The following is a 23,514-nucleotide window of genomic DNA, read 5'->3' as shown; positions in this document are numbered from 1 at the left end:
TAAACACATGCATGCATATGAACTTATTGTTGCCATAGATAAACAAATACGTATTGGGCTACATACAAAAATCTTGAAATATCTAGTGTTATTTAAAAAATGTGGGCAATGTTGGCTAGTTTGACGGTATGCCACAGATGTGAAAGTGTGGTCGAGTAAGAGTTCGGATATATAGGTAGCTTTTTAAAGAAAGTAATGACGACGAGCTGAAACGATATTTTCTATCACCAACTGCTTTTTAATCTTCAATGTACTTCTAAGTGTGGGAACAAGTTACACCTTACTTAAATGCTTTAATTTACTTAGATATAAAATACTTATTTAGATAATAAAAAGGTTTAAAATATTTCGCATGTCTTTTAATATGTAGCTTAATCTTTTAGTAGAAGGGGATTCTTTTTATGCCAAATCTTTAGATCTTATTCATACTTATTTATTACATAATATCATCTGAATTGTTATCTTTTAGTAGATTGATAAAGTACTCCAGAGCGGTCTTCAAGTTCCAATTGTTCAATTCTAAACACCTGTAAAAATATTTATTTTAAAATAAATTACTGAACAAGTATTTCAATTTACAGAAAATTTTTCAAAAGAAAAATAAACCAATGAATACTTAAACAACTATTATAGATTTTAAATTTCAGATCTAAACAAGTATAACTGTAATTTTACTGACATCATTTAAATAAACAACATACTTTTCACTCGGTTGACTCTGAAGTTTCGTAATAGACATAAAAATTTCAACTATTTTCTGTTTTATTTCATCCTCGGGTGAATCCATGTTCAGGTTCAACGGCGTCGTTGGAACCTGCAATAAAAAGTACCTAGCCTATAGGTAAGCATGTAAAATAAGCAACAATAACACTAAATAAACTTAGGTATTGATGGGCGATGATATCTAGCGAAGAAAATGTAGGTACTTTCTTTAATTTGAATTTGGCCGCGCTCGCACTACACTACACATTGCACAATGCTCATGAAGCAGCGGTGATAGTGAAACAATATGGCCTTTAGGTAAAGAGTACTGTGAAATTCAAATTGTTTTCTATTTAGAATTGTGGAATTAAATTACAATAGGATACACTTTAAGTGTCGCTTTTTTGTTGTAGAGAGCAACCGATTAGTAGTTTTATCTAAAATAGTGAAATAAAGTTAGAAGTTAGAACTAATATACATTTTGTACCTATTGTTTGTATTTTTACGGTTTTCCCATTGTCAACATTAAATAAAGTTATTGATAAATTAAAGAATTTTTTTTAATTCAGTATGCATGTAATTATATGTCTGATGTAAGAACGCTTTAGTATTTGTTAAAAAGCAAAAAGTAACATCGCATAGGGGCTATTAATGTATTCAAAAAACTATTTATATCTTAGTTTATAATATACTTATATCTTTCTAACGATATTTTGTTTGGGGAAATGAAACAAAATCGAATGACATTTCTTCTGAAATTATTCATAAAATTAAGTTTAACTACTACAAGAATTACAACTATGGGCTTAAAAGTTGAGTTACCAATAGCTATAAATAACATCATTAAAAGAGTAGAATTATTTTCTATTGGCAACATTCAATCGATTTGAGACGCCGCTGTCAAACGAAAACATTGCGTTTTGCCCGTTGTGGAAATTTAACCTTTTTACAAACAATACTGAGACGAAATCTCTTGGAAATGAAGAAAACTCACAATACAAGGCAAAAAACTTTGAATGATCCCGTAATAGTGTCACGTGTAAAAAATTATTTGGCCGAAAATGTGGACAAAACGTTTGTCGATGTCAGTCAAATGGCGCGTTCTCTGAAAGAGCGGTACCGCGAGTATAACAATAGGAGCGACACTGCCTTCTGTCAGATGGTCGAAGCTGCGTACAAGGTTGTACTACAGAGTTACGGCCTCGACGGAGCGTCCACATCAGATGGGTCGGAGGAAGAGTCAGATTTAGAATTGTTAGACGAAAACACCAGTGCGTTAAACGAACGTATATTGGCCATGTACAAAATGCAAGATAAAAAACGTCCGGCTGCGAGTCGGCGCCCCACCGACAAGGCAGGCGAGCCTATCGACATCTTGAGCAGCGATGAAGACGGCAGTGCGGCTCCCAAATTACCTAAAATTAACGACCAAATAACTATCACACCACATATCCCAGCCAGAACTAACAGCACGGCGATTGAGAGTGCACTCAAACAACAAAACCAACCACTTGATAAAAAACGTAAGCTTGACAGCAATAAAAGTGGAGCACCGAAGAAAAAACATGAGACTGGATCAGCAAAAATGGTTAAAATAGGTTTTGAGGATATTGGTGGTCTTTCTGACATCATTACCCAGATCTGCGACTTGATATTACACATGAAACACCCTGAAGTATATAGTAAATTGGGAATTAAAGCACCCAGAGGAGCATTACTACATGGCCCTCCGGGGACGGGTAAAACCTTATTAGCACATGCAATAGCAGGTAAACTGCAGTTACCTCTTGTTTCTGTGACTGGAACTGAATTAGTTGGAGGTGTGTCTGGCGAGTCGGAAGAGAGAATTAGAGAGTTGTTTGAGAGAGCTCAAGCTGCCGCACCAAGTGTGTTGTTTATTGATGAAATTGATGCAGTTTGTGGTAACCGAATACATGCACAAAAAGACATGGAAAAACGTATGGTTGCTCAATTACTGGCTAGTTTAGATAGTTTGAGTGAAAATAACTCTTCAGTTTTAGTTCTTGCAGCTACAAATAACCCTGATGCCTTAGATCCTGCTTTGAGAAGGGCAGGTCGCCTAGAGCAAGAGATTACTTTAGGTATCCCTACATTAAAGGCTAGGAAAGAAATAATAAACATTCTCTGTAAAAACATAACGTTGAGTGAAGATGTGGACATGAACATTTTAGCTCAAGTCACTCCCGGTTTCGTTGGAGCTGATTTACAAGCTCTGGTGAACAAAGCTAGCACATATGCAGTGAAAAGGATATTTAGTGAAATTCATGCAGAAGAATTAAAAGCTAGTAAAGAAGTCATTAAAGTTGATTCAAATAATGATGAGATCGCTATTGTATCAAATGGTGAAAAAGAAAGTGAAGACAAAAATAAAGAAAATGAGACAACGGATGATGTAGCTAAACCTACAGAGGAGCAGCTACCTATTGAACCAATAACTAATGAGGCAAACAAGGATATTACAGAAGGACAGGAAGAGAATGTAAGCAGTAACCCTCCAGAAAAACTTAGCATTGTTGATGAAGTTTTAGAGCTTCTCAATGTCAGGCCATACAGCGTAGACAAATTATCAGGCCTTGCCATTAAACAAGAAGATTTTTTGAAAGCTTTAAAAACCACAAAACCTTGTGCTGTAAGGGAGGGTATTGTGACTGTCCCAGATGTAACATGGGATGATGTGGGGTCGTTAAAGCAAGTCCGCAAGGATTTACAACTGGCTGTACTTGGTCCAGTTAAATACCCAGAACTCTTAAACAGCTTAGGACTGTCTGCGGCGAGCGGTGTGCTTCTTTGTGGTCCACCAGGATGCGGTAAAACTTTGCTGGCAAAAGCAGTGGCCAATGAAGCTGGCGTTAATTTTATCTCAGTTAAGGGTCCTGAGCTGCTCAATATGTACGTGGGTGAGAGCGAGCGCGCCGTCAGGACTTGCTTCCGTCGAGCTCGGAACTCGGCACCCTGCGTTATATTCTTTGATGAGTTTGATGCGCTCTGTCCGCGACGAACGTCACGCGATCACGACGGTGCGGCTCGCGTCGTCAACCAGCTCCTTACTGAGATGGACGGCATCGAAGGGCGCGAGGGCGTGTTCGTACTCGCAGCCTCCAACCGACCGGACATTATAGATCCCGCCGTACTGCGGCCCGGCAGACTCGACCGCGTTATGTACGTCGGCATGCCGGCCCGGGACGATCGAAGCGATATCCTCGTCAAGCTCACCAAGGGAGGATCTCGGCCGCGCCTGGCTGCCGACGTGGACCTGCACGAGGTGGCGGGGCTCACCGACGGGTACACAGGTGCCGACCTGGGCGGACTGGTGCGGACTGCGGCCACGCTAGCATTGAGCGAGCTCATCGCCGAGGGTCGCGGGGCGGACGCCGACGTGTCGGTGCGCGCCGAGCACTTTCGTGCGGCCCTAGCGCGCTGCAAACCTTCCGTTTCGGCGAAGGAGCAGCTTCATTACGAGAAGCTAAGGATGAAATACGCATCTGGAGCAGACGACAGGGACATGGAGATGGAGACGGAGCCGCTGGTGGAGGAGTCGATGGACACCGTGTGATCCGCAGCAACGCGCCTGAGCCGACAGTGCCAAGTTCCTTTAATTAACCTATATTTGCGTTCGTTCGGAATGGGTTGAGTGCCCCTTGCATGGCGATAAGTATGTTCAAATAGTTTTAAGCGTTTGACAAATACACCAGTATATTCATACCCTATTTGTAAACTACACATTTGAATTACAATATCAAATATAAATTATTTTTACTATTATTGTTTTGTTAATGGTAATATAATACAAATGACCTCGACTGACCATTAGATATCATCATTATAAGAAACACACATATACTAGATTTTGTAAAAATTAAAATACAATAAAATAAGTCATAATAAATAAACATTGTTTTCATTTTATATTTTAGATACTTTTTAGTTATGTTTATAATCACATCCATTCACCTCTGAGTGTACTGACTACATTTTTTTTTCATAACACAGTTTGTACTACTACTTGGTGGTAAATGGTACAGCAGTAGCATATAAATCGGGTATTCCATCTTGAATGAAGAGATGAGACAAGTTTAACTGGAACCTATGATTGAACGTCCAGGACTATTTAATGCTGGGTTGACAAGCTTACAGCAGCTCGAACACATCACTAAGTCTATGTGAGTTGGAATTCTCAACAGTAATTATATTATTGATTGTACTAGTAATAATACCATTATTGTATCCTTCAGAACAGAAGGTATGAATACTGTGCGGCAGAAATTTATCTTTAAACTTCTTTCATGTCCGATAAAGTATTTGTTAACATCAGAGAGGGTGTGCAACTAGAATAATTAAGAAACATAATATGTACTTTAAAAGGAGATGTTCGCTACCCCCCTGGGACAAGGAGTTGAAGGTCTCAGATGTATTATAATTATTGTTTAAGGATACCCTTGACACGGTGAGGAAATATGTTTATGCTAAATTGATATTTACATTTGCTGTGAAAAGAATATTTGTTTGTAGTTTAAACTAAGGTGCCATTGTAAATATCCTTAGACTTCTTACCTTTTCTATAAAATTATTATTCAATGGTAAATAAAAGAACTACATATAAATACCATAAGTCAGTGTAGAATTTTGAAAGCATTAACATTTTATGTTAGGTGAACATATTACGGGAGCCTGTATTGTTTTTAATAAAATTATCTGTGCGTTCAATTGTATGCCTTAATAAAAGCGAGCAATAATTGTAAGTGGAACATCTCACCTCCGTTACCTGGAAGGCGGCTTTTGCAGTTTGGTCGGTGACTTCGTCCCAGTAAAGCATTTCGTTATGTATCTTGTATTCTGTCGTGCCTTCAGCCTTCAGCACCAAGGTCCTGCTGAAGTAGATCATCTCTTCTTCGTCAGCAAGACAATCAGACGTCAATTTGACGACGCCGCCCACTCTGAAGATCGTGGCTTCGTCCTGGACACATTCGTAAGCACTTTTACGATTCAATTCAGTTCAATAGAGATGGTACTACGGGTTGGTCGGTTTTGCAGCGGAAATAGATTGAATGGCGGAACTTATGGTGCAATCTACTAATCGATTCCAATTAGAGAAGTCAAGCTTGCAAGAAACATGACTTTTACAAGAGTGTGTACCAATGTTTAAGTGACGACTAGCATTTAGACTAAATATAATCATTGAATATTTGGTGAAACAGCAATGGATGCGTAGGAAGCTTGCGAGGTCAACGACCCTCACGATATTGTTTAGGCCGGGCGCGTTCGTGTCTGACGGCCCGAGGGTTCCGTGGCACGGGCACGACGCGCGACGTCACTCGTGCTGTGTTGTTCATCTTTTTCTAACTTGTATGGAAAGTTAGTTGCTTCTATTTTTAAATTACAATACTCTAATTCTAGTTGATACAGCTGTGACGCACAGATTGGATAAAATTATGAGGGTTCTGTTTTTTTATATTTGATTACGGAACCATTTTTTTTATTGCCCTTGTTTGCAGACAAACGCACGGCCCACCTGATGGAGAGTGGTTACCGTCGCTCATGGACTTCAGCAATGCCAGGGGCAGAGCCGCTGCCTACCGCTTATAGAGTTGTTGCGCTTGGCGTGGCACTAGCGGGATACTGACCGAGTGGTACAAGACGTCGACGGTGAAGGAGAGGCGGTCGTGGTGCAGGCGCGGCCAGCGAGCCAGCCGCCGCAGCAGCGCCGCCCGCCCGCCGCCGCGCCGCGCCCGCACGCACACGCCCGCCGCGCCGCGCCGCGACCCTGCCGCAACACTCCTACTTACTTATGCTGCTGTTCTACCTTATTTCATTTATTACTGGTGGTAGGACCTCTTGTGAGTCTGCACAGGTAGGTACCACCGCCCTGCCTCTTTCTGCCGTGAAGCAGTAATGCGTTTCGGTTTGAAGTGCGGGGCAGCCGTTGTAACTATACTTGAGACCTTAAAACTTGTATCTCAAGGTGGATACCACCCATCTAGCAATAAAAAAATAATAATAATAATAGTTAAGTATTTTGACCGTCATTTGAGTCTTTAAACAAAACATGAGACATTAAGCATCTTTTAAATGTTTTCACATCAAAACAGTGGCTACTAAATATATTTTCATATATGGATTAAAACACTTAATTAATTAATAAGTATTATTTAATATAGGAGCGCACACTTAACCGAACACTGTTAGGAAAGACAAGGCGGAAGTTGAGTAAAGAGCGAGATAGCTACATTTTAGAATTACAGGTATCGAGTGCGTTTAGGAATTGGTTTGATATCTCACACTCTCCCCAACTTATAATAAACATAAATGCCGTCAGCCATAGATTACAATACCTCTTAACTACACAAATGCATATTGCTTTTAATCATCACACTGTGAACATGAAACTATTTGGTCGACGTGCCGTTTCCATGTTTGACCTTCCACATCTATCATATATGTAAGACCTGGCACTGACTCAGCTAGTACTACACCTTGGACCCATGGCTTGGCTTCCTTCCTATAGTCTCTAACCATAACCTTTTCCCCCACTACCAAATTAGTTTTTCTATTTCCTATCTTCCTTTTGCTGACTACATTCTTCATGTTTTCCTCTATAGGTGGTGGACGTAACAAACTAAATCTATTCCTTATTTCCCTCCCCAACATAAGTTTTGATGGTGCTACCCCTGTACTTTTCTGTGGTGTACTTCTATAGTCATTTAAAAATATATTAATTGCTGTTGATAAGGTGTGACCGTTTTCTTTAATTTTTGTAACAGCTGTTTTGAAAGTTCCTACAAACCTCTCAGCAGCCCCATTTGTGGCTGGGTGGTAAGGAGCTGAGAATGTGTGTTTTATTTGATTGCATTTACAAAAATCCCTAAATTCAGAGCTAGTGAAACTTCTACCATTGTCTGTTACTAAGTGGTTTGGTAACCCAAATCTTGAGAATATATTCTTAAAAGCTTCTATTGTTTTATTTGAAGTGATATTACTCATTTCAAATACTTCCGGCCATTTAGAATAACTGTCTACAACTACTAAATACATTTTATTGTAAAACGGTCCTAAGAAATCTGCATGAAGTCTATGCCATGGACCAGGCGGTATTGGCCATGGTTTTTGAGTTTTTGGTGGGGTCTTACTATTTTGTAAGCAAATCATACAAGTCTGTGTTACTAATTCTATGTCCCTATCTAATTTAGGCCACCAGAAGTATGACCTAGCAATTTCTTTCATACGCACAATACCAAAATGACTTTTGTGTATTTCAGATAGTATCTGATCTTTACAAGATACTGGTACAATAATACGAAACCCCCAAAACAAACATTCTCTGTCAATACTTAGTTCATTTTTTCTAATATAAAATGGCCTAATTTCTTTAGTTATTTGTTTTTTATGCGGCCAACCATCCATCATATAGCGAACTACTTTAGTCAATATTACATCTTTTTTTGTTTCACTTTGAATTTTCTTCCAATCTAACGTTTCTATTTCAGCATTGTTTACATGATAAATACTACTTGAATTAGCACTTACAATTAAGGAATGGTCATTTATACAATTATTTTCAAATTTTGTTACAGTTCTTGATAAATAATCTGCCGGATTCATACATGTTTTAATATGACGCACCCTGTAATTAAAAGCGGACAAAAAGATAGCATAATGTTGTAACCTTTTTGCTGCCATTTTAGGTATACTTTTTGTTGGGCCAAATATTCGTACTAATGCAGCATTGTCCGTTTCCAACTCAAAGTGTCTGCCATATATATAGTTATAGAATTTAGTTATACCAAATATTATAGCCCTTATCTATAGTAGCATATTTTTTTTCTGTATCATTTAATTTTTTACTGGCAAAAGCTATAGGCTGAACTATACCTTGTTCATTCCTATTAGATAGGACTGCCCCCAATCCTGTTTCTGAGGCATCACAAGTCAATATCAAAGGCCAATTAATATTATAATGCTGAAGACTAGAAACATTAGCTAATTTCTGCTTGACTATTAGGAATGCTTTTTCACACTTATCAGTCCAAAGGAATTTATTTTTCTTAGTACATTCATACAATGGTGTTATCAAAGTTGCTAGATTTTTGAGAAATTTTGAATAATAATTAACTTTTCCTAGAAAAGATTTTAATAATGATAGGTTAGTAGGCCTTGGTGTATTTAGAATAGGTTCTATATTAGTTTTAATAATACTAATTTTATTTTTGTCTACTCTAAAACCAAATACTTCTAAACATTTTGTAAATAATTTACATTTTTCTTTTTTTAACTTAAATTCACTTTCTTGTAGTCTGCCCAAAACTTTACACAATGTTTCATAAGTATCTTGCAAACTATATCCCTTAATATAGATATTATCGATGAAAACAATTATGTTTGGTATACCTTCCAACTTTTTAGTCATTAGACGCTGAAATGCACCAGGTCCTGAACTGACCCCATATGGTAAATAATTATATTTGTATGTTCCTATCTCGGTTACAATGGTTGTGCAATCCTGGCTTTCTAAACTTAAAGGCGCTTGCAAATATGCTTCTTTTAAGTCCAATTCGCAGTAATATTCGCCCCCTTGTAGGGTGTTTATAATGTCTTCAACATGCGGTAAAGGGAAATGATCTACTTCCAAACACTTGTTTACTGTTAACTTGTAATCTCCACACAATCTTACTGAACCATCCGATTTTAAAATTGGTACTACAGGGGTGCCCCATTTACTGTGTTTTACTACTGTGATCCTACCATTGTCCAATAATCTTTTTATTTCATTATTTACTTTGTCCTTAAGAGCATATGGTACGCGTCTCACTGGTAAACACTTGGGTTCTACCTCCTTTTTCAAAACTAAATTTATGACATCGCCTTTGAAATTTCCCCAGCCTGGGCTGAATACTGCTGCGAATTTTTTTTCTATACTATTTTGTGCATCTGAAACATTTAAAATATTATTATTATAAATTTCAAATTCTTTTCCTATTTTCGGTGGCCACAAACCTAAGGCGTTTAGCCAATCTCTGCCTATTATGCGGGGTGACTTATTTTTTACTACAAAAGCTTTTAAGTAAACACTTCTGTTACCATATTCTACAGATATATTATGAACTATGCCTAGTGGCCTTGTTGTGGATTGATCGAAATTTTTAAATATTATGTCACAATCTTGCAGTACGTGGTTTATTAAAATGTCATTTTTGTCATTTTCCGTGATTACTGTCACTTCTGAGCCGGTGTCTAGTTGAAATGGTAGCTTACACTCCTCCATTTTTATGGTTATGTAGTAAGGTGGTATTTTACTCACAGTGTTACATGCATATGTTTCATAATATTTTGGTTCAAACTCAGTGGGTTCATTATCTGTATTTTTATCCTTTTGTTGGTTATCTTCCTGCAGAACATTTACTTTTCTTTGCTTCTTGGGACACATTCTGAAGATGTGTCCTTGAATTCCACATTCAGAGCAATATTTTCTATTGAGTCTGCAGTCCCGCTTTAGGTGGTTCCATTTTCCGCAGCAGTAACATTGATTTTTTTGTTGGTAGGTATTTCTTTGCTGTTGTGGTGATTTATTGGTTGATTTGCTGACAAATATTTCCGCAACTTCATTTGTGGCCCCGTTTGTTTGTAATATTGCTGCTTCAACAGTGCGGGCTAATTCAATACACCTTTCTAGTGTTGCATCACCAGCACTCTTCATCAATTCAAACTTTATCATTTTTGAGGACACTCCGTCCATTAGTTTCTCTTTGACTTGGTCCTCCATATCTTTGAAGTTACATTTTGCAGCAAGTTTCCTCAGTTCCAAGACGTAATCTTCTACTTTTTCATTCGGTGCCTGGTTCCGCTGTCTGAAATTTGCTCTTTCAATGGCTGATGGTAGTTTTTGATCATATTTTGCTGCTAACTTGAAACAAAGTTGGTCAAATTTTAGATCCTGTGGTTTTTTTGGTTTACATAAATAAGAGAGGACTTCATAAACTTTGGGTGCTAATTTAGTGATTAATAGTGGTACTTTTTTTTCATCGGACACTTCATTAACGATAAAGAAACAGTCTAACTGTTCCTGGAACACTGACCACTTTTCTCCATCAAAGGATTTCAAATTTGATATAAGTGACATGTTGGCTGATAACTGAGCACTATTTTTGTTAGTTTCTTTTAATTTATAGTAATCACTCGTTAATTTTCGTAGTTGATCAAGTGTTGCTTCCGATTTATAAGTTACGTTTTCACTCTCAAGAATATTTTGTAGTTGTTGTTTGTTACACTTGTATATAAATGTGCGTTTGCCTTGTTTAACTAGCGTCACTATATCAGGTTGTTCAAGATCCGAGTTTTCTATGTCGTAATAGTCTAGATCGTCGTTTTTTTCTTCTATTTTCGACATGAATTAATAATGTAATTTGATTATTGCTTATCGAAGGTAGATATCCTTGAAGTTAATCACGCGTTAGTTTAACACATTGTATTTTAAATTTGAGGGTACATAGATATTAGGACTGCCTTTTGATCATGGCGGCTCAATATCGTTCGCAACTAAGTTCACACTGAAGCATTGTTGAAATTTTTATTTATTAAAATGCTATAATTATTTAGTGTATGACCTTGATTTATTAATTTTCACTTGCTTTTCTCGGTTAGAATCCCACCCTCGTCGCCACTTTCATATATGGATTAAAACACTTAATTAATTAATAAGTATTATTTAATATAGGAGCGCACACTTAACCGAACACTGTTAGGAAAGACAAGGCGGAAGTTGAGTAAAGAGCGAGATAGCTACATTTTAGAATTACAGGTATCGAGTGCGTTTAGGAATTGGTTTGATATCTCACATATATGTTTTTTTATTGCTTAGATAGGTAGACGAGCTCACAACCCACCTGGTGTTAAGTGGTTACTGGAGCCCATAGACATCTACGACGTAGATGCGCCACCCACCTTGAGATACAAGTTCTAAGGTCTCAAGTATAGTTACAACGGCTGCCCCACCCTTCAAACCGAAACGCGCCGACTCACAAAAGGTTCTACCACCAGTATTAAATTTATATTAAAAATAAAACCTGTTATAATATGCACTTTAAAAAATATTTTCTAAGCAAATAATGTTGGTGGCGCCATCTATTATTAGACTGCAAAAGGACTGCATCAAACATTATTAGTTAAATTAATTTATATAAAATAAATTACTTGTAGTAAGTAATGTAAAATTCACTAAAATATTTATTTCGATTGCCTGCATAGCATTAAATTCACCTTTGTACACTATTTTGTGCAATAAAGAATTTTCATTCATTCATTCATTCATTCGTTCATTTATTTCGAATATTAATCTATATTTAATGAATGAAATAAGCCGTATGTATGTGAGCGCACGCACTGAGCGCCGGGTTGTAGCTGATGTCCACGAGCGCGTGTCGGTGGTACAGCTGCGCCACGTGGGCCCGCTGCTCCAGCGCCGAGTCCAGCAGTGGGAAGTACACCTGCACGAACTCGTGCACTATCTCCTTAGCGTCGTCCGGACAGTACGTCTTGCGGACTGACTTCGGGATTTCCCCTTTCCTCTTGATGTGGATCCCGTCCTGGGGGCAGAATACGTTACTGTTACCTTCATTTCATGTGATCGTTAGTAGCCCAGCCCGTCTCCGTCGACCGCCATCACTCTAGCAGTTCATAGTAATAGTTTCTTGATTTGACTATCCCACTCATTTCTAGTTTGCCAGGGCCTCGAACGCGTACTAACAGGGTTCCCGGAATATTGCCTCATGCCCAACCTATCCCCAAGAAAGGTGACAGGTTGGACCCGTCGAGTTATAGGCTTATCGCAATAACTTCCTTGTTTTCCAAGGTGATGGAGCGAATAATAAACACGCAACTCCTAAAGTATCTTGAGAATCGCCAGCTGATCAGTGAAAGACAGGACGGTTTCCCTCATGGTCGCTCAGCTGGTGATCTTCTTGTTTACTTTACTCATAGGTGGGCTGAAGCCTTGGAGAGTAAGGGCGAGGCTCTCGCTGTAAGCCTGGATATCGCAAAGGCCTTCGACAGAGTCTGGCACAGGGCACTTCTGTCGAAAGTACCATTTTACGGAATCTCCGAGAGACTGCAATTGGATCGTTAGTATTTGGATGAGCGGATCATCACTGTCGTTGTTGACGTTCGCTGCTCTGATACCACGACCATTAACGCTGGCGTTCCATAAGGTTGGGTGCTCTCCCCCACGCTTTTCATCCTATCCATTGATAATGCCATGTTATCCATTGATGGCATGCATTGCTATGCGGATGACAGTACGGGGGATGCGCGATATATCGGCCATCAGTCTTTTTCGGAGCGTGGTGCAGGACCCCTTTGTCATGGTGTCGCAATTCCAAGGAGTATCCGTACGCGTTTTCACGTTTCCTGAGCGCTATGATATATATTTAATTGCTTAGATGGGTGGACGAGCTTACGCCCCACTTGGTGTTAAGTGGTTATTGGGGCCCATAGACATCTACAACGCAAATGCTACGACCCACCCTGAGACATGACTTTTAAGGTCTCAGTATAGTTCACCTACAAAAGCACCGGACGTCTTATCTTTTAGGCCATGACGACTTAATATTTTCGTAAAAGGGGTACAAAGTTTTTGGTTCACGTATTAATATATAGATACTGCAGACTTTGAGTCCGTGCGCCCCCCCCTGCCCCCTTACACGTAATCCGTAAACGTAAAGTTAATTGCAGACTCACGAGGGTGACGAGCGTAGGGAATATCATTTGGACGAGCTGCACGTATCGGTCGGGGTCGGTGCAGTCGGCGCACAGCGGGTTCCCCTCCAGCAGCAGCGCGCGCAGCGGCAGCGCCCGCCCCGCCAGCAGCGCGCCCAGCCGACCCAGCGCGTTGTGCGACACGTCCAGGTGCCGCAGCCGGGGCGTCATCTGCGCCAGGTTCAACCCGACCAGCGAACTGCAACCGTCCAGGGGCCTCGGCTCAAGCAGAATCAAACAGTGAGAACTAATTTTAAAGTCTGACTACAGAAACAAAAAAAAAATGCGTGTGTGCAAGTCAAATACGGTAAAAGTGAAACTTATAAAAGATATAATAATCGCAAGGGTCAACCACTCCGCAGTGCAATGGAACTGCCTCACCCTGGGGGAACCGCCTGCATGATCACGGTATCCCTACGCCACGTAAGTATGATGTAGCAAGAGAAATACGAGAACGTCTATCAACTGTGTAACATCTCGTCACCGCGATTCAGGAATTGTTGAATTTACGTGCAGCGACGTCTGATGATAGCAAACGAAATAGGAATAAAAGTATCTCAGGGCGCTCCGAGAGCCACGCCAGCGTGCACGGACGTCAAAAACGTACTGAACAAGTCGGGGACGCGAGACCGCGTGGAGCGCTTCGTGACTTGTCGGCGCCGCTCGGAACCGCTTCGGCAAGCCAATCGCGGCACATTTATTTTTTTGTTTCGTTTCATTTCGTTTCATCGAGTTTGAAATCACAACGATTCTAAAGAAGTTTCACTTCAAAAACTAAACAATCTGAATCTAAGAATTCCACAGGGAGAGCGTCGCACTGAGCAGCGCCCAACGCTTCCGAGCTCGAAGGGACTTACGTGATCCTGTTGCGTGAGAGGTTAAGGTGCGTGAGGTTCTCCCATATGAACGTGGACTCTATTTGGAATATCTCCGTCTGGTTGCTGACGCGATTCAATGGGTAGTAGATAAAGTGTTTTATGTCTGGAACAAATCATCGAACAATCAGCCACAAGACAAGCGACACGGAGAGGTCCCGGGGTGACCCCCACTGAAGTCGCATGAGGTAGCGCGAAGTGCGGCCCCAAGCATCCGATGGTAATTTAATTAATACAGACCTCACGCTCAGTGGTTCATGAAGAGCGCTGAGGTTGGGGAGGATCTCGTTCCGCCCGAATCCGACCAATCGCAGTGCGTAAAAATAAAATTTCTAACCAATTCGCGTCGCGGAACGTTGTGCGGGTAGACTAGGACAGTACTGACCGGGCCCCGCGGTGAAGGCGCTGAGGTCCAGCTGACCGTCCTTGTACCTCGACGTCAAAATCTTCTTGAGGACGACTTTGGGTAAAAAGTCCAGCGTCGCCGTGGTGATGTCCACCGCGGAGACGGTGACCGTCATGCGCGCGCCGTCGCCGCCCAGCACGAACCCGTACTTGTGTATGGCCAGCAGCGCCGTCTTGCAGCGAATCACGAGGAACTTGCATTCGTCTTCCGTCAACTGAAAGATACAGCTAATGAAGTGCAGGCCCCGGCAATGGACAACCTATTGCGTGTCTCAGCGGACCGACCTAAACGCATCCTACTAAAACGTGTCAATTGGAGTTTAATTTAATTAGTGAGTTTTTTTTATTGCTTAGATGAGTGGACGAGTTCACAGCCCACCTGGTATTAAGTGGTTACTGGAGCTCATAAACATCTACAACGTAAATTGGCGGGTTAAGGTATAGAGATATAAGTTCTAAGGTCTCAGTATAGTTACGACGACTGCCTTACCCTTCAAACCGAAACGCATTACTGCTTCACGGCACAAATAGGCAGGGTGGTGGTGCCTACCCGCGCGGACTCACAAGAGGTCCTACCATCAATAATTATAATTTTGCGGGTTTGATTTTTATTACACGATGTTATTCCTTCACCGTGGAAGTCAATCGGGAACATTTGTTATGTACGTATTTCATAAGAGAAATTGTTACCCGCCTGTTCGGTTTCGAACACCGATGCATCGCTCAACACGAATGCACCGGACGTCTTATCCTTTAGGCCGCGACGACTTTTATTTATGCGCTTTGTTATTTGGGCTCAAAGAATATTGATAACTTAGTTATTATTCTTCGATCTTGTAAAGTAATTTGATATTCATGCAGTATATACTGAGAGGAGAGGGCGGTGGGGGGTTGGGGGGATTACCTGGACGAAGCAGGGGATGAGGCTGCGTCCGCGCACGCTGGCCAGCAGCGCGTCCAGCACGGGCTCCGGGCGGGCGGCGCCGTGCCCGCGCACCGACACCTGGAAGAACTGCGCCGGGTCGCTGTACTGCTGTTCCATCAGCTCTTGCTCCGCTATCATCTGCGACTGGAATATTATGCGAGTCTTAGCACCGATTCTCTTCCCACAGTCCGTGGTCGCGAACGACCAAGGTGCTATTCGTCGATACTTGAACATTGTGTTAACTACCGTCAATTTTTCTGTAAAAATATTTCTAAACTAGTCCAGACCAAGGATCCACGCAGCGTAGCATATCCTTGCGGGAGCGTGGTGTCTAGAAACTGGACTAGAAACACGTACCAGCGACAGGCAAGGAGCACCCAGCGGACGACAAGAGTGCACAAGAATGCACAAGTCTGCAGTTTGTCAGCACGCTCTCACAGTGACGTTAACCAAAGGTTTGATAAAATCCAAATGCTCACTACAAACCGATTAATTTCACGTTTCTGCGCGATCCCATTAACATAAATAAAAATACTACCCAAACTGAACAGAGAAGGTGGTAGGCCCTTATCTTAATTATGCCTGAGTCTTCTTATCGAAGATAAAGACCCAAATCAAAGAATCTGCTACATCTCAAGGTACTTTTAGTTCCTTTTGTGTGAAATCAGAGGTAAAAGCCTAGTTTCTTTTTGGTAGAAAAATAGAGGGTGGCTAACATACTGTATGCAAATGTAATAACACCTTAGCCGCCCGCGACCACGACCAAAGAGAATTCGAATCCTCTAAAATAATCTAATGGCAAATGTTATTTTGCAATTAAAATTCTGCCCATCCCACTCTCGCGCGGTCTAGCTTATTAGTGTGAAGGGGACAGTTAATGCTTTGCTTTTGTTCATGTTTATAAATAAGGCGTGGTCTTATTTTATTATTGTTTTAATATCAAATTACTATTGTCAAATTATAATTGCATAAGTTGATAAAGAATGCTATGCAACAGCAACAGCTTTACCGCGGCAGTCCCAGAGTGCCACACGTGTTTTTTTTAAAATATGTGTTTTGTTCCAACTTAGGCCATAGGATGGTTTTTATTTCGAATAACTGTCGCAATATTCATTAATTAACAATAAAACGATTTCTTATAATAATATTAATTATTGTTATTAATTGTAAGTTTCATAAGTCTAAAACAGATGGCGCCTTAAATCAGTTTTTACATATAGTTGTAATACTGTCTGACATTAATGTCTCCTAGATGGCACTGTGTTAAAAATACCAACATTTCACATAAGCTACAATTTAATGGCATAAACGCCACGTGTTGCTGAGGTTAAAGTATAAGTGAAATTTATTTCGTAGTAAACGCAATACAGTGAAATCCAATTGTTCTTATTTTGTAAATTTTTGGTATTAGCACAGCCGGCCACGTGTTATTTAGAAACAAAGATCTTAGCCACAGCAACGTGTGGCCGGGTCTGCTAGTTATATTATATTCCAAAGTATGTAGTTAGTGACCGAAGCATTTTTACCAAGTTACTAAAGTTTACATACAGAACGTTTAAACTTCGTGGGGTCCTGCAACGTGCTGGGTGGAAGGTGAGGTCCCCGCCCGAGGCCGCGGGGACACGCGGCGACGGTACCCACCTTGGAGTGTCTGACTGTCGCAGAAGCTTTAATCCTGACTTCGTTCTTCCACGGCCAAGACATGAGGTACCGCATCACCACGGGCTCCGTGCTGGCCCGCACGTCCTCGCGGAGATGGACCGGGGTGAACTCACTGGACGTTGTTGGTTTACCTACTTGCCTAAAATGCCACATCTGTTTTAGAACACCAAAGTCACGTATTAAGGAGAAGTGTCCCGGGTATCAGCGAGGAGCAAGGATCAGACGGGCGTTATATAATATACGATGTATGTCCTGCACAAATCAATTTCTCGTTTCGAAGTGGCATCTTCAGGGCGTGATGTCCATTCACTCCAGTGAAGCACTTAGAAGCAGGTGGGCTGCGCGCTCGTGAGCCCTTCAAGAGTACTGAGGGCGGTGGCGGCAGTCTCTGGCCTGACGTCACACCAAACACAAAATCAAACTTACTGGGGTCTTTGAGTGTTTTCGGATCTCAAATGTGTGGTTAGTTTCTGTTTCTTCTGCTTTTCCGCCGCACTCCGCTTGTGGGGGGCCGCTCGTTTATTTAGGGACGCCCCTGGTGGGTCCCGTGATGTCGATTGTCTACTGTCTGTAAAATAATTTATTTATTTATTTTATTTAATACAACAAAAGAACTCGATATGTCAACTCCAGTGAGCCCAAGCTCGTTCAGTTGGCTCTATGTCCGCCTGGCGGGGATGGTGACGGTGCAGTGTCTGGATAGTTCGTCGGCCTCGTTTTTATTAATTAAATCCCTTGTCAGGGCGGACAGTTAAGGGGGCATTTTGGGTTCTTAAAAAAACCACAAGAATTAAAAGGTCGGACACATTTTTTTTATTGCTTAGATGGGTGGACGAGCTCACAGCCCACCTGGTGTTAAGCGATTACTGAAGCCCATAGACATCTACAACGCAAAAGCGTCACCCACCTTGAGATATAAGTTCTAAGATCTCAGTATAGTTACAACGGCTGCCCCGCCCTTCAAACCGAAACGCATTACTGCTTCACGGCAGAATCAGGCGGGGCGGTGGTAACCACCCGCGCGGACTCACAAGAGGTCCTACCATCAGTAATTACGCAAATTAGAATTTTTGCGGGTTTCATTTTTTATGACACGATGTTATTTTTTCATCGTGGAAGTCAATCGTGAACATTTGTTGAGCACGTAATTCATTAGAAAAATTGATACCCGCCTGCGGGTTTCGAACACCGGTGCATCGCCCAACACGAATGCACCGGACGTCTTATCCCTCAGGCCACGACGACTTCAAAACGACACATGACGAACTGTACACGTATAAAGTGCGTTAAGATTCATATTAAATGTTTTACCTTCTGTTTCTTGTAAAGTATCCAAGGCTGCGTAGTTCGGAGGTTCGACGCACGCGTCCCGCGCAGATGGGTTCTGATGGGACGCGATCACATGGCTCTCCGCTGATGTTTGTTGTCTCGGCGGGAAGGGGGCCTGTGGCTGCGGTGGCGGCACCGGCAGCGGTGCGGGCATGGGGTGTGGTGACGGCATGAGTGGCGCGAGTGGCACTGACAGCACTGGTTGCGCAGGCTGCATTAGTTGTGCCGATGGTATCAGTTGCGGAAGTTGCATTGCTGATGTTGATGGCAAAGGTTGCGTAAACATTGCTTGCGTTGGAGGTATAGTTTGTATTATCGGTAACTGTTGCTGCTGCAGTATAGATTCGAAGTTTGGTGATGGCTGAACTCCAAGTGTGGGCGGGACAAAAGATCTCAGGTCGTTGTGTATGTGAATAGGCAACTGAGGTCGGTATTGCATTTGTTCGTGGGGCGGATGTTGGAAGTTTGGCAACATTGGTGTTGTTTGGGGTGTCGGATTCAGCTGAAGTCGGAAGGGACTCTCTGAAAGAGAATGGATATTTTTTTGTAAATGATTACCAAGTATACAGAAACGTCATTTAATTGAGAAAAATGATTATTTATACTTTTAAGCACCATAAATACAAATAAGACGATATTACGGCCCATCTGATAGTGAGTAGTTACCGTCACTCATAAACATCAAAATTCAAATTCAAATTCAAAATCATTTATTTCAACTTAGATGTCAGTATGACACACTTGTTGAATGTCAAAATACAAATAACAATGTTAACTCTACCACCGGTTCCAAAAAAAGCCACAGTCCTGAGAAGAACCGGCGAAACAAACTCAGCGGGCTTTTTTTTTTTTTTTGTTTTTTCTCAAATATTTTCTTTTTTTTAAATAAATAGAAATATTCGCAATAAAAGAAAAAACAAGTCAAAAAATACAATTAAAAAAATAATAATAATAATGAAAAAGGAAAAGGCCAGGAGCGAGCGCCTCATTCCCACGTAGTGCCATCTAGTAAATAATCCTTAACTTTATAATATGCCTTGTTGCACAAACGTTCCTTAACAGTTTTCTTAAATCTATGAACAGGTAGTAGTTGAACGTTTAGTGGGATCTTGTTGAAAAGCTGTACACCCAGCCCCCTAAAAGAGTTGCTTATTTTCTTAATTCGAGCCGCCGGCAACGCAAGCCTATGTTTGTTCCTAGTGTTCACATTGTGCAAATCGCAGACTCTGGGGAATTCTTTAATGTTTTTACGCACGTACAATAAATTTTCAAAAATGTATTGGGACGCTAAAGTTAGAATTTTGATTTCCTTAAACTTGTCCCTCAAGGATTCCCTCAGGTGCATATTATAAATAGCACGAATAGCCCTCTTCTGCAGGATGAAAATCGTTTCGACATCGGCAGCATTGCCCCATAGCAAAATGCCATAGGACATAACACTATGAAAATAACTAAAATAAACCAGGCGTGCCGTATCTTCATCAGAAATGCAAAGGGCACAGCCAAGTCACTGCATACGTCTAAAATTTCTAAGAACATTCTAAAGTCTATCCATAAGCATCACATACACAAGGAAACACAGGAAGAAATCTAATAGTATTATAATTTTACTTTCCAACTTCAGACCAGAATGCACGAAGGCTTTATATTAATATTATTAAAATCCATAAATTTGTTATTAAGCTATTGCATAGATTTTATTGCGGGCCTTGAGCGCGGCGACCGAATCATGAAATTCCGTAACGAAAAAACCTTACACCCCTCACTCCGCCTACCATGTAGCTCGCGTTGTTCACATTCACGCGCGCATTCACATGTTGCGCTTGTGTAGTGTTTGTGAATAAGCGCGTGGCGTGACGTCACACTGCATGCGCATCATGAAAAGTCTGCCCATCTCTCTCTCGCGCGGTCTAGTTTATGAGCGTGAAGGGGACAGTTAATGTTTTGCTTTTATTAATGTTTAAATGTTTAATGTGGTCTTGTTTTATTATTGTTTTAATATTAAATTATCATTGTCTAATTATAATTGCATAAGTTGATAAAAAATACTACCGCGGCAGTTCCCGAGTGCCACACTTTTTTTTTTTAAATGTCCACATTTCATCAGTACCACACACAGTACAAATTGAAAGTTATTGATTGAATTGAGAAATTTACCTTGTACTCCTGTGATATTGGGCTGTTGAAGCTCCCACACCGGCATATTGTTCTCTGCAGGTGCAGTCAAACTTGTTGAGAAAGGGATATTGTTCATCTGCATAATATTGGGATTTGATATCGCTGAGGTCTGAGCTAGAATGTAAAAAAATACTATTATACATTATATCTTACAGGTTCTAAGGAAAAGAATTTGTTTGTTGCTAAACAGAATAACTAAGCTCCTTGTGAGTACATTCTATGTGACTCATAAAACTTGTACTTTTTTTAGGTTGGAAGTTCTCATTTGTGTTGGTAACCATGATGACAGCTCCAATAAGCATATTTTGGGTGGCTGGAAGAACTACGAAAATATATATATATCGACGCTTCAAAGGCAAACGTGACTAAGCGACAATGCATGAACTTTACAGTAGACTAATTTTAAGTTGAAATACCTGAAAAAAATTCTATTTTAAAAAATCTAGCTGTAGGATTGAAATGATTTTAATAGACCTAGATATGACTTTAATAGACTTTAATGATTTTAATAGACCTTTAATGGACCTAATAGACCTTTTTTTTTGCGTATCGAATATGGTTATTGTCTATCATTTATGTATAAAGCAGTTATTGTCGCTTAGTCACGTTTGCCTTTTAAGCGTCGATATATATTTTGTATTCACACTTTTGTCTCTTATAATAACAATAAAGAGCTTTTAGTATTTATTTATTCTACACCAATTATAGATGGTTACTACACAATGTTAAAGTACTTATGACTGAAAAGTTCAATAATTTTGAAGCAATACCTTGCATGTGTGTTTTTTCGGCATTCGGTTGACGAGGCTCCCAAATCGGCATCTTGTTCCCAGCTGGTGCAGGAACACTTTTAGGCTTTATAGGTACAATATTATTTGTAACTCTTATGAGGTTAGAATTTGCTTTGCGTTTTTTCATTACTGCAATTTGAAAAATATAGTAGAAGACTTTATGTTACGAAAAGTATCTTATTAAATCCTTCGTTTTCTAATTTTATACTAGGCTCATGCGGTTCAGGGGTTTCTGGTGACCGAAGACATGATGGCCTGACTACTGCATCCAGACTATTAATGTGAGATTAAAGTCGCAAATTGCTTGAACTGAAAGACATTCCTTCATTGCTGAAAAATGTAAATTATACTTACCTGTGCGGAATTATAATATACCATCACGCAAAGTTAAAACTTCTGTCCAACTCAAGACATAAAGTTAATCTTTTTAAATATTAAGATATTCAAAAGCTTTTTGATAGATTGATAGGTAGGTTTTATCAGTGATCAGACCAATTAATATGAATCATATAATTTATTATTTACCTCAAGATATTAGATACGAAATATAAATTAGTAGTACCTGTGAAATCACAGTTGTCACCGTAAATATTTGCGTTCTTCAAGATATACCTACTAATAAAGAAATATTAAGCATTTTAAACACTTAAGTTTTAATGAATTGTTTCGTTTAATAACCAATATCCACAAAAAACACAAAATTAAAATTACAATCCACGGTGTTTTTGTTATTGTTTGAGGGTTATTTTAATTTAATATTTTGTATATTTTGCTTTTCAAGGAGAATCTGTTGTAAAAAAGTTAAACATATCAGAAATGCACGAGTGTGACAAAAGCATATTATTATTGTGTTAACATGACAATATTATGTTTAATTTTCGAAAACATATGATTTCATTTGACGTTGACGTTATGAAACTGACATCGAATTTACGGCAAAAGCGTAAGGATTTCGTTTCTTTAGTATTTTCAAGCACTGTTGATTTTAGTCTGTGATAAAGTTGAGTTTGAATTTAGACTGTGTTGACGAAACACTACATTTAATAAAATACTAAAACAAATGGTCTCCTTCACTTGAAGGGGATTTTCAATAGTATCTGGAACATAGCGACATCTAGGTTCTAATCTGCACGGCGTAATTTCATAAGTGTAAAGAGGTTGTCGATATTATGGTTTCTTATCTGATCCAGGCGACGAGTTAACGCAAAGTCGCTGTCGCCAGAAATATTTCTGTTCGGATCCCCAAAATTTACTCCAGGTGCTTTTAGGCTCTTCCGATCCTGGTGCTAGCAAGCTTTCACATGTTGAGCATGTGAGCTCACGTACCAGTCCGCGCATAGGTAGCTGGAACTTATAGTTAAAACAAAACAATTTAAATACTCTTCTCTCTCAATTTATGTATATGGTGGTGGTACTGGTGGTAGGACCTTTTGTGAGTCCGCACGGGTAGGTACCACCACCCTGCCTAATTCTGCCGTGAAGCAGTAATGCGTTTCGGTTTGAAGGGTGGGGCAGCTGTTGTAACTATACTTGAGACCTTAGAACTTATATCTCAAGGTGGGTGGCGCATTTACGTTGTAGATGTCTATGGGCTCCAGTAACCACTTAACACCAGGTGAGCTGTGAGCTCGTCCACACATATAAGCAACAAAAAAAAAAAACGTTCACTTCTCAGCTTCTCTGTCACAGGTGCCACTATCAGACTTCCTCTAACATATTCATTCGGTTATCATGCACTAATAATGCCTAATGAGTGTTTCCTGCTAAACAATTATTTTTAACGGCCTATCGGGCGGTCTTTTTTCCTCTTTCGGGTGCTAATTAATAACGTTTCATTTGTCTCATATCATTGGTACTTTCTGGAGTGAAGGGTAAGACAACCGTT

At 40.2% G+C, this 23,514-nt stretch overlaps 2 protein-coding genes across 5 annotated transcripts; one reads left to right on the top strand and one right to left on the bottom strand.

Annotated features, from left to right (window-relative positions):
* Positions 1-344: 344 nt before the first annotated feature.
* LOC101739167 (nuclear RNA export factor 1) lies at positions 345-23,285 on the bottom strand. Of its 4 annotated transcripts, none has more exons than XM_038017373.2 (15): positions 22,192-23,285; positions 21,609-21,758; positions 20,818-20,952; positions 18,643-19,182; positions 17,758-17,899; positions 17,311-17,470; positions 15,649-15,813; positions 14,725-14,959; positions 14,322-14,445; positions 13,447-13,663; positions 12,095-12,296; positions 6,345-6,484; positions 5,477-5,677; positions 702-814; positions 345-527 (listed from the first exon to the last, which is right to left on the bottom strand). In XM_038017373.2, exons 2-15 carry the CDS (start codon positions 21,754-21,756, stop codon positions 437-439), a joined length of 2,613 nt encoding a protein of 870 aa, XP_037873301.1. In that variant the 5' UTR covers positions 21,757-21,758; positions 22,192-23,285; the 3' UTR covers positions 345-436. The 4 variants fall into 4 exon arrangements, 3 of the variants coding, with proteins under 3 accessions (XP_037873301.1, XP_037873302.1, XP_062529757.1); XM_038017374.2 differs by having other exon boundaries at positions 5,486-5,677; positions 22,192-22,723; XR_005245763.2 differs by having other exon boundaries at positions 418-527; positions 702-830; positions 22,192-22,723.
* LOC100862774 (nuclear valosin-containing protein-like) lies at positions 813-4,613 on the top strand. The gene has a single exon (XM_021347611.3). The coding sequence runs from the start codon at positions 1,682-1,684 to the stop codon at positions 4,274-4,276; it is 2,595 nt and encodes an 864-aa protein (XP_021203286.2). The 5' UTR covers positions 813-1,681; the 3' UTR covers positions 4,277-4,613.
* Positions 23,286-23,514: the final 229 nt, after the last annotated feature.

Source organism: Bombyx mori, chromosome 18, assembly GCF_030269925.1.
Source record: "Bombyx mori chromosome 18, ASM3026992v2".
Classification (NCBI taxonomy): domain Eukaryota; kingdom Metazoa; phylum Arthropoda; class Insecta; order Lepidoptera; family Bombycidae; genus Bombyx; species Bombyx mori.
Note: the sequence above shows the minus strand (reverse complement) of the source record. Positions and strands in the feature narration are given on the sequence as shown.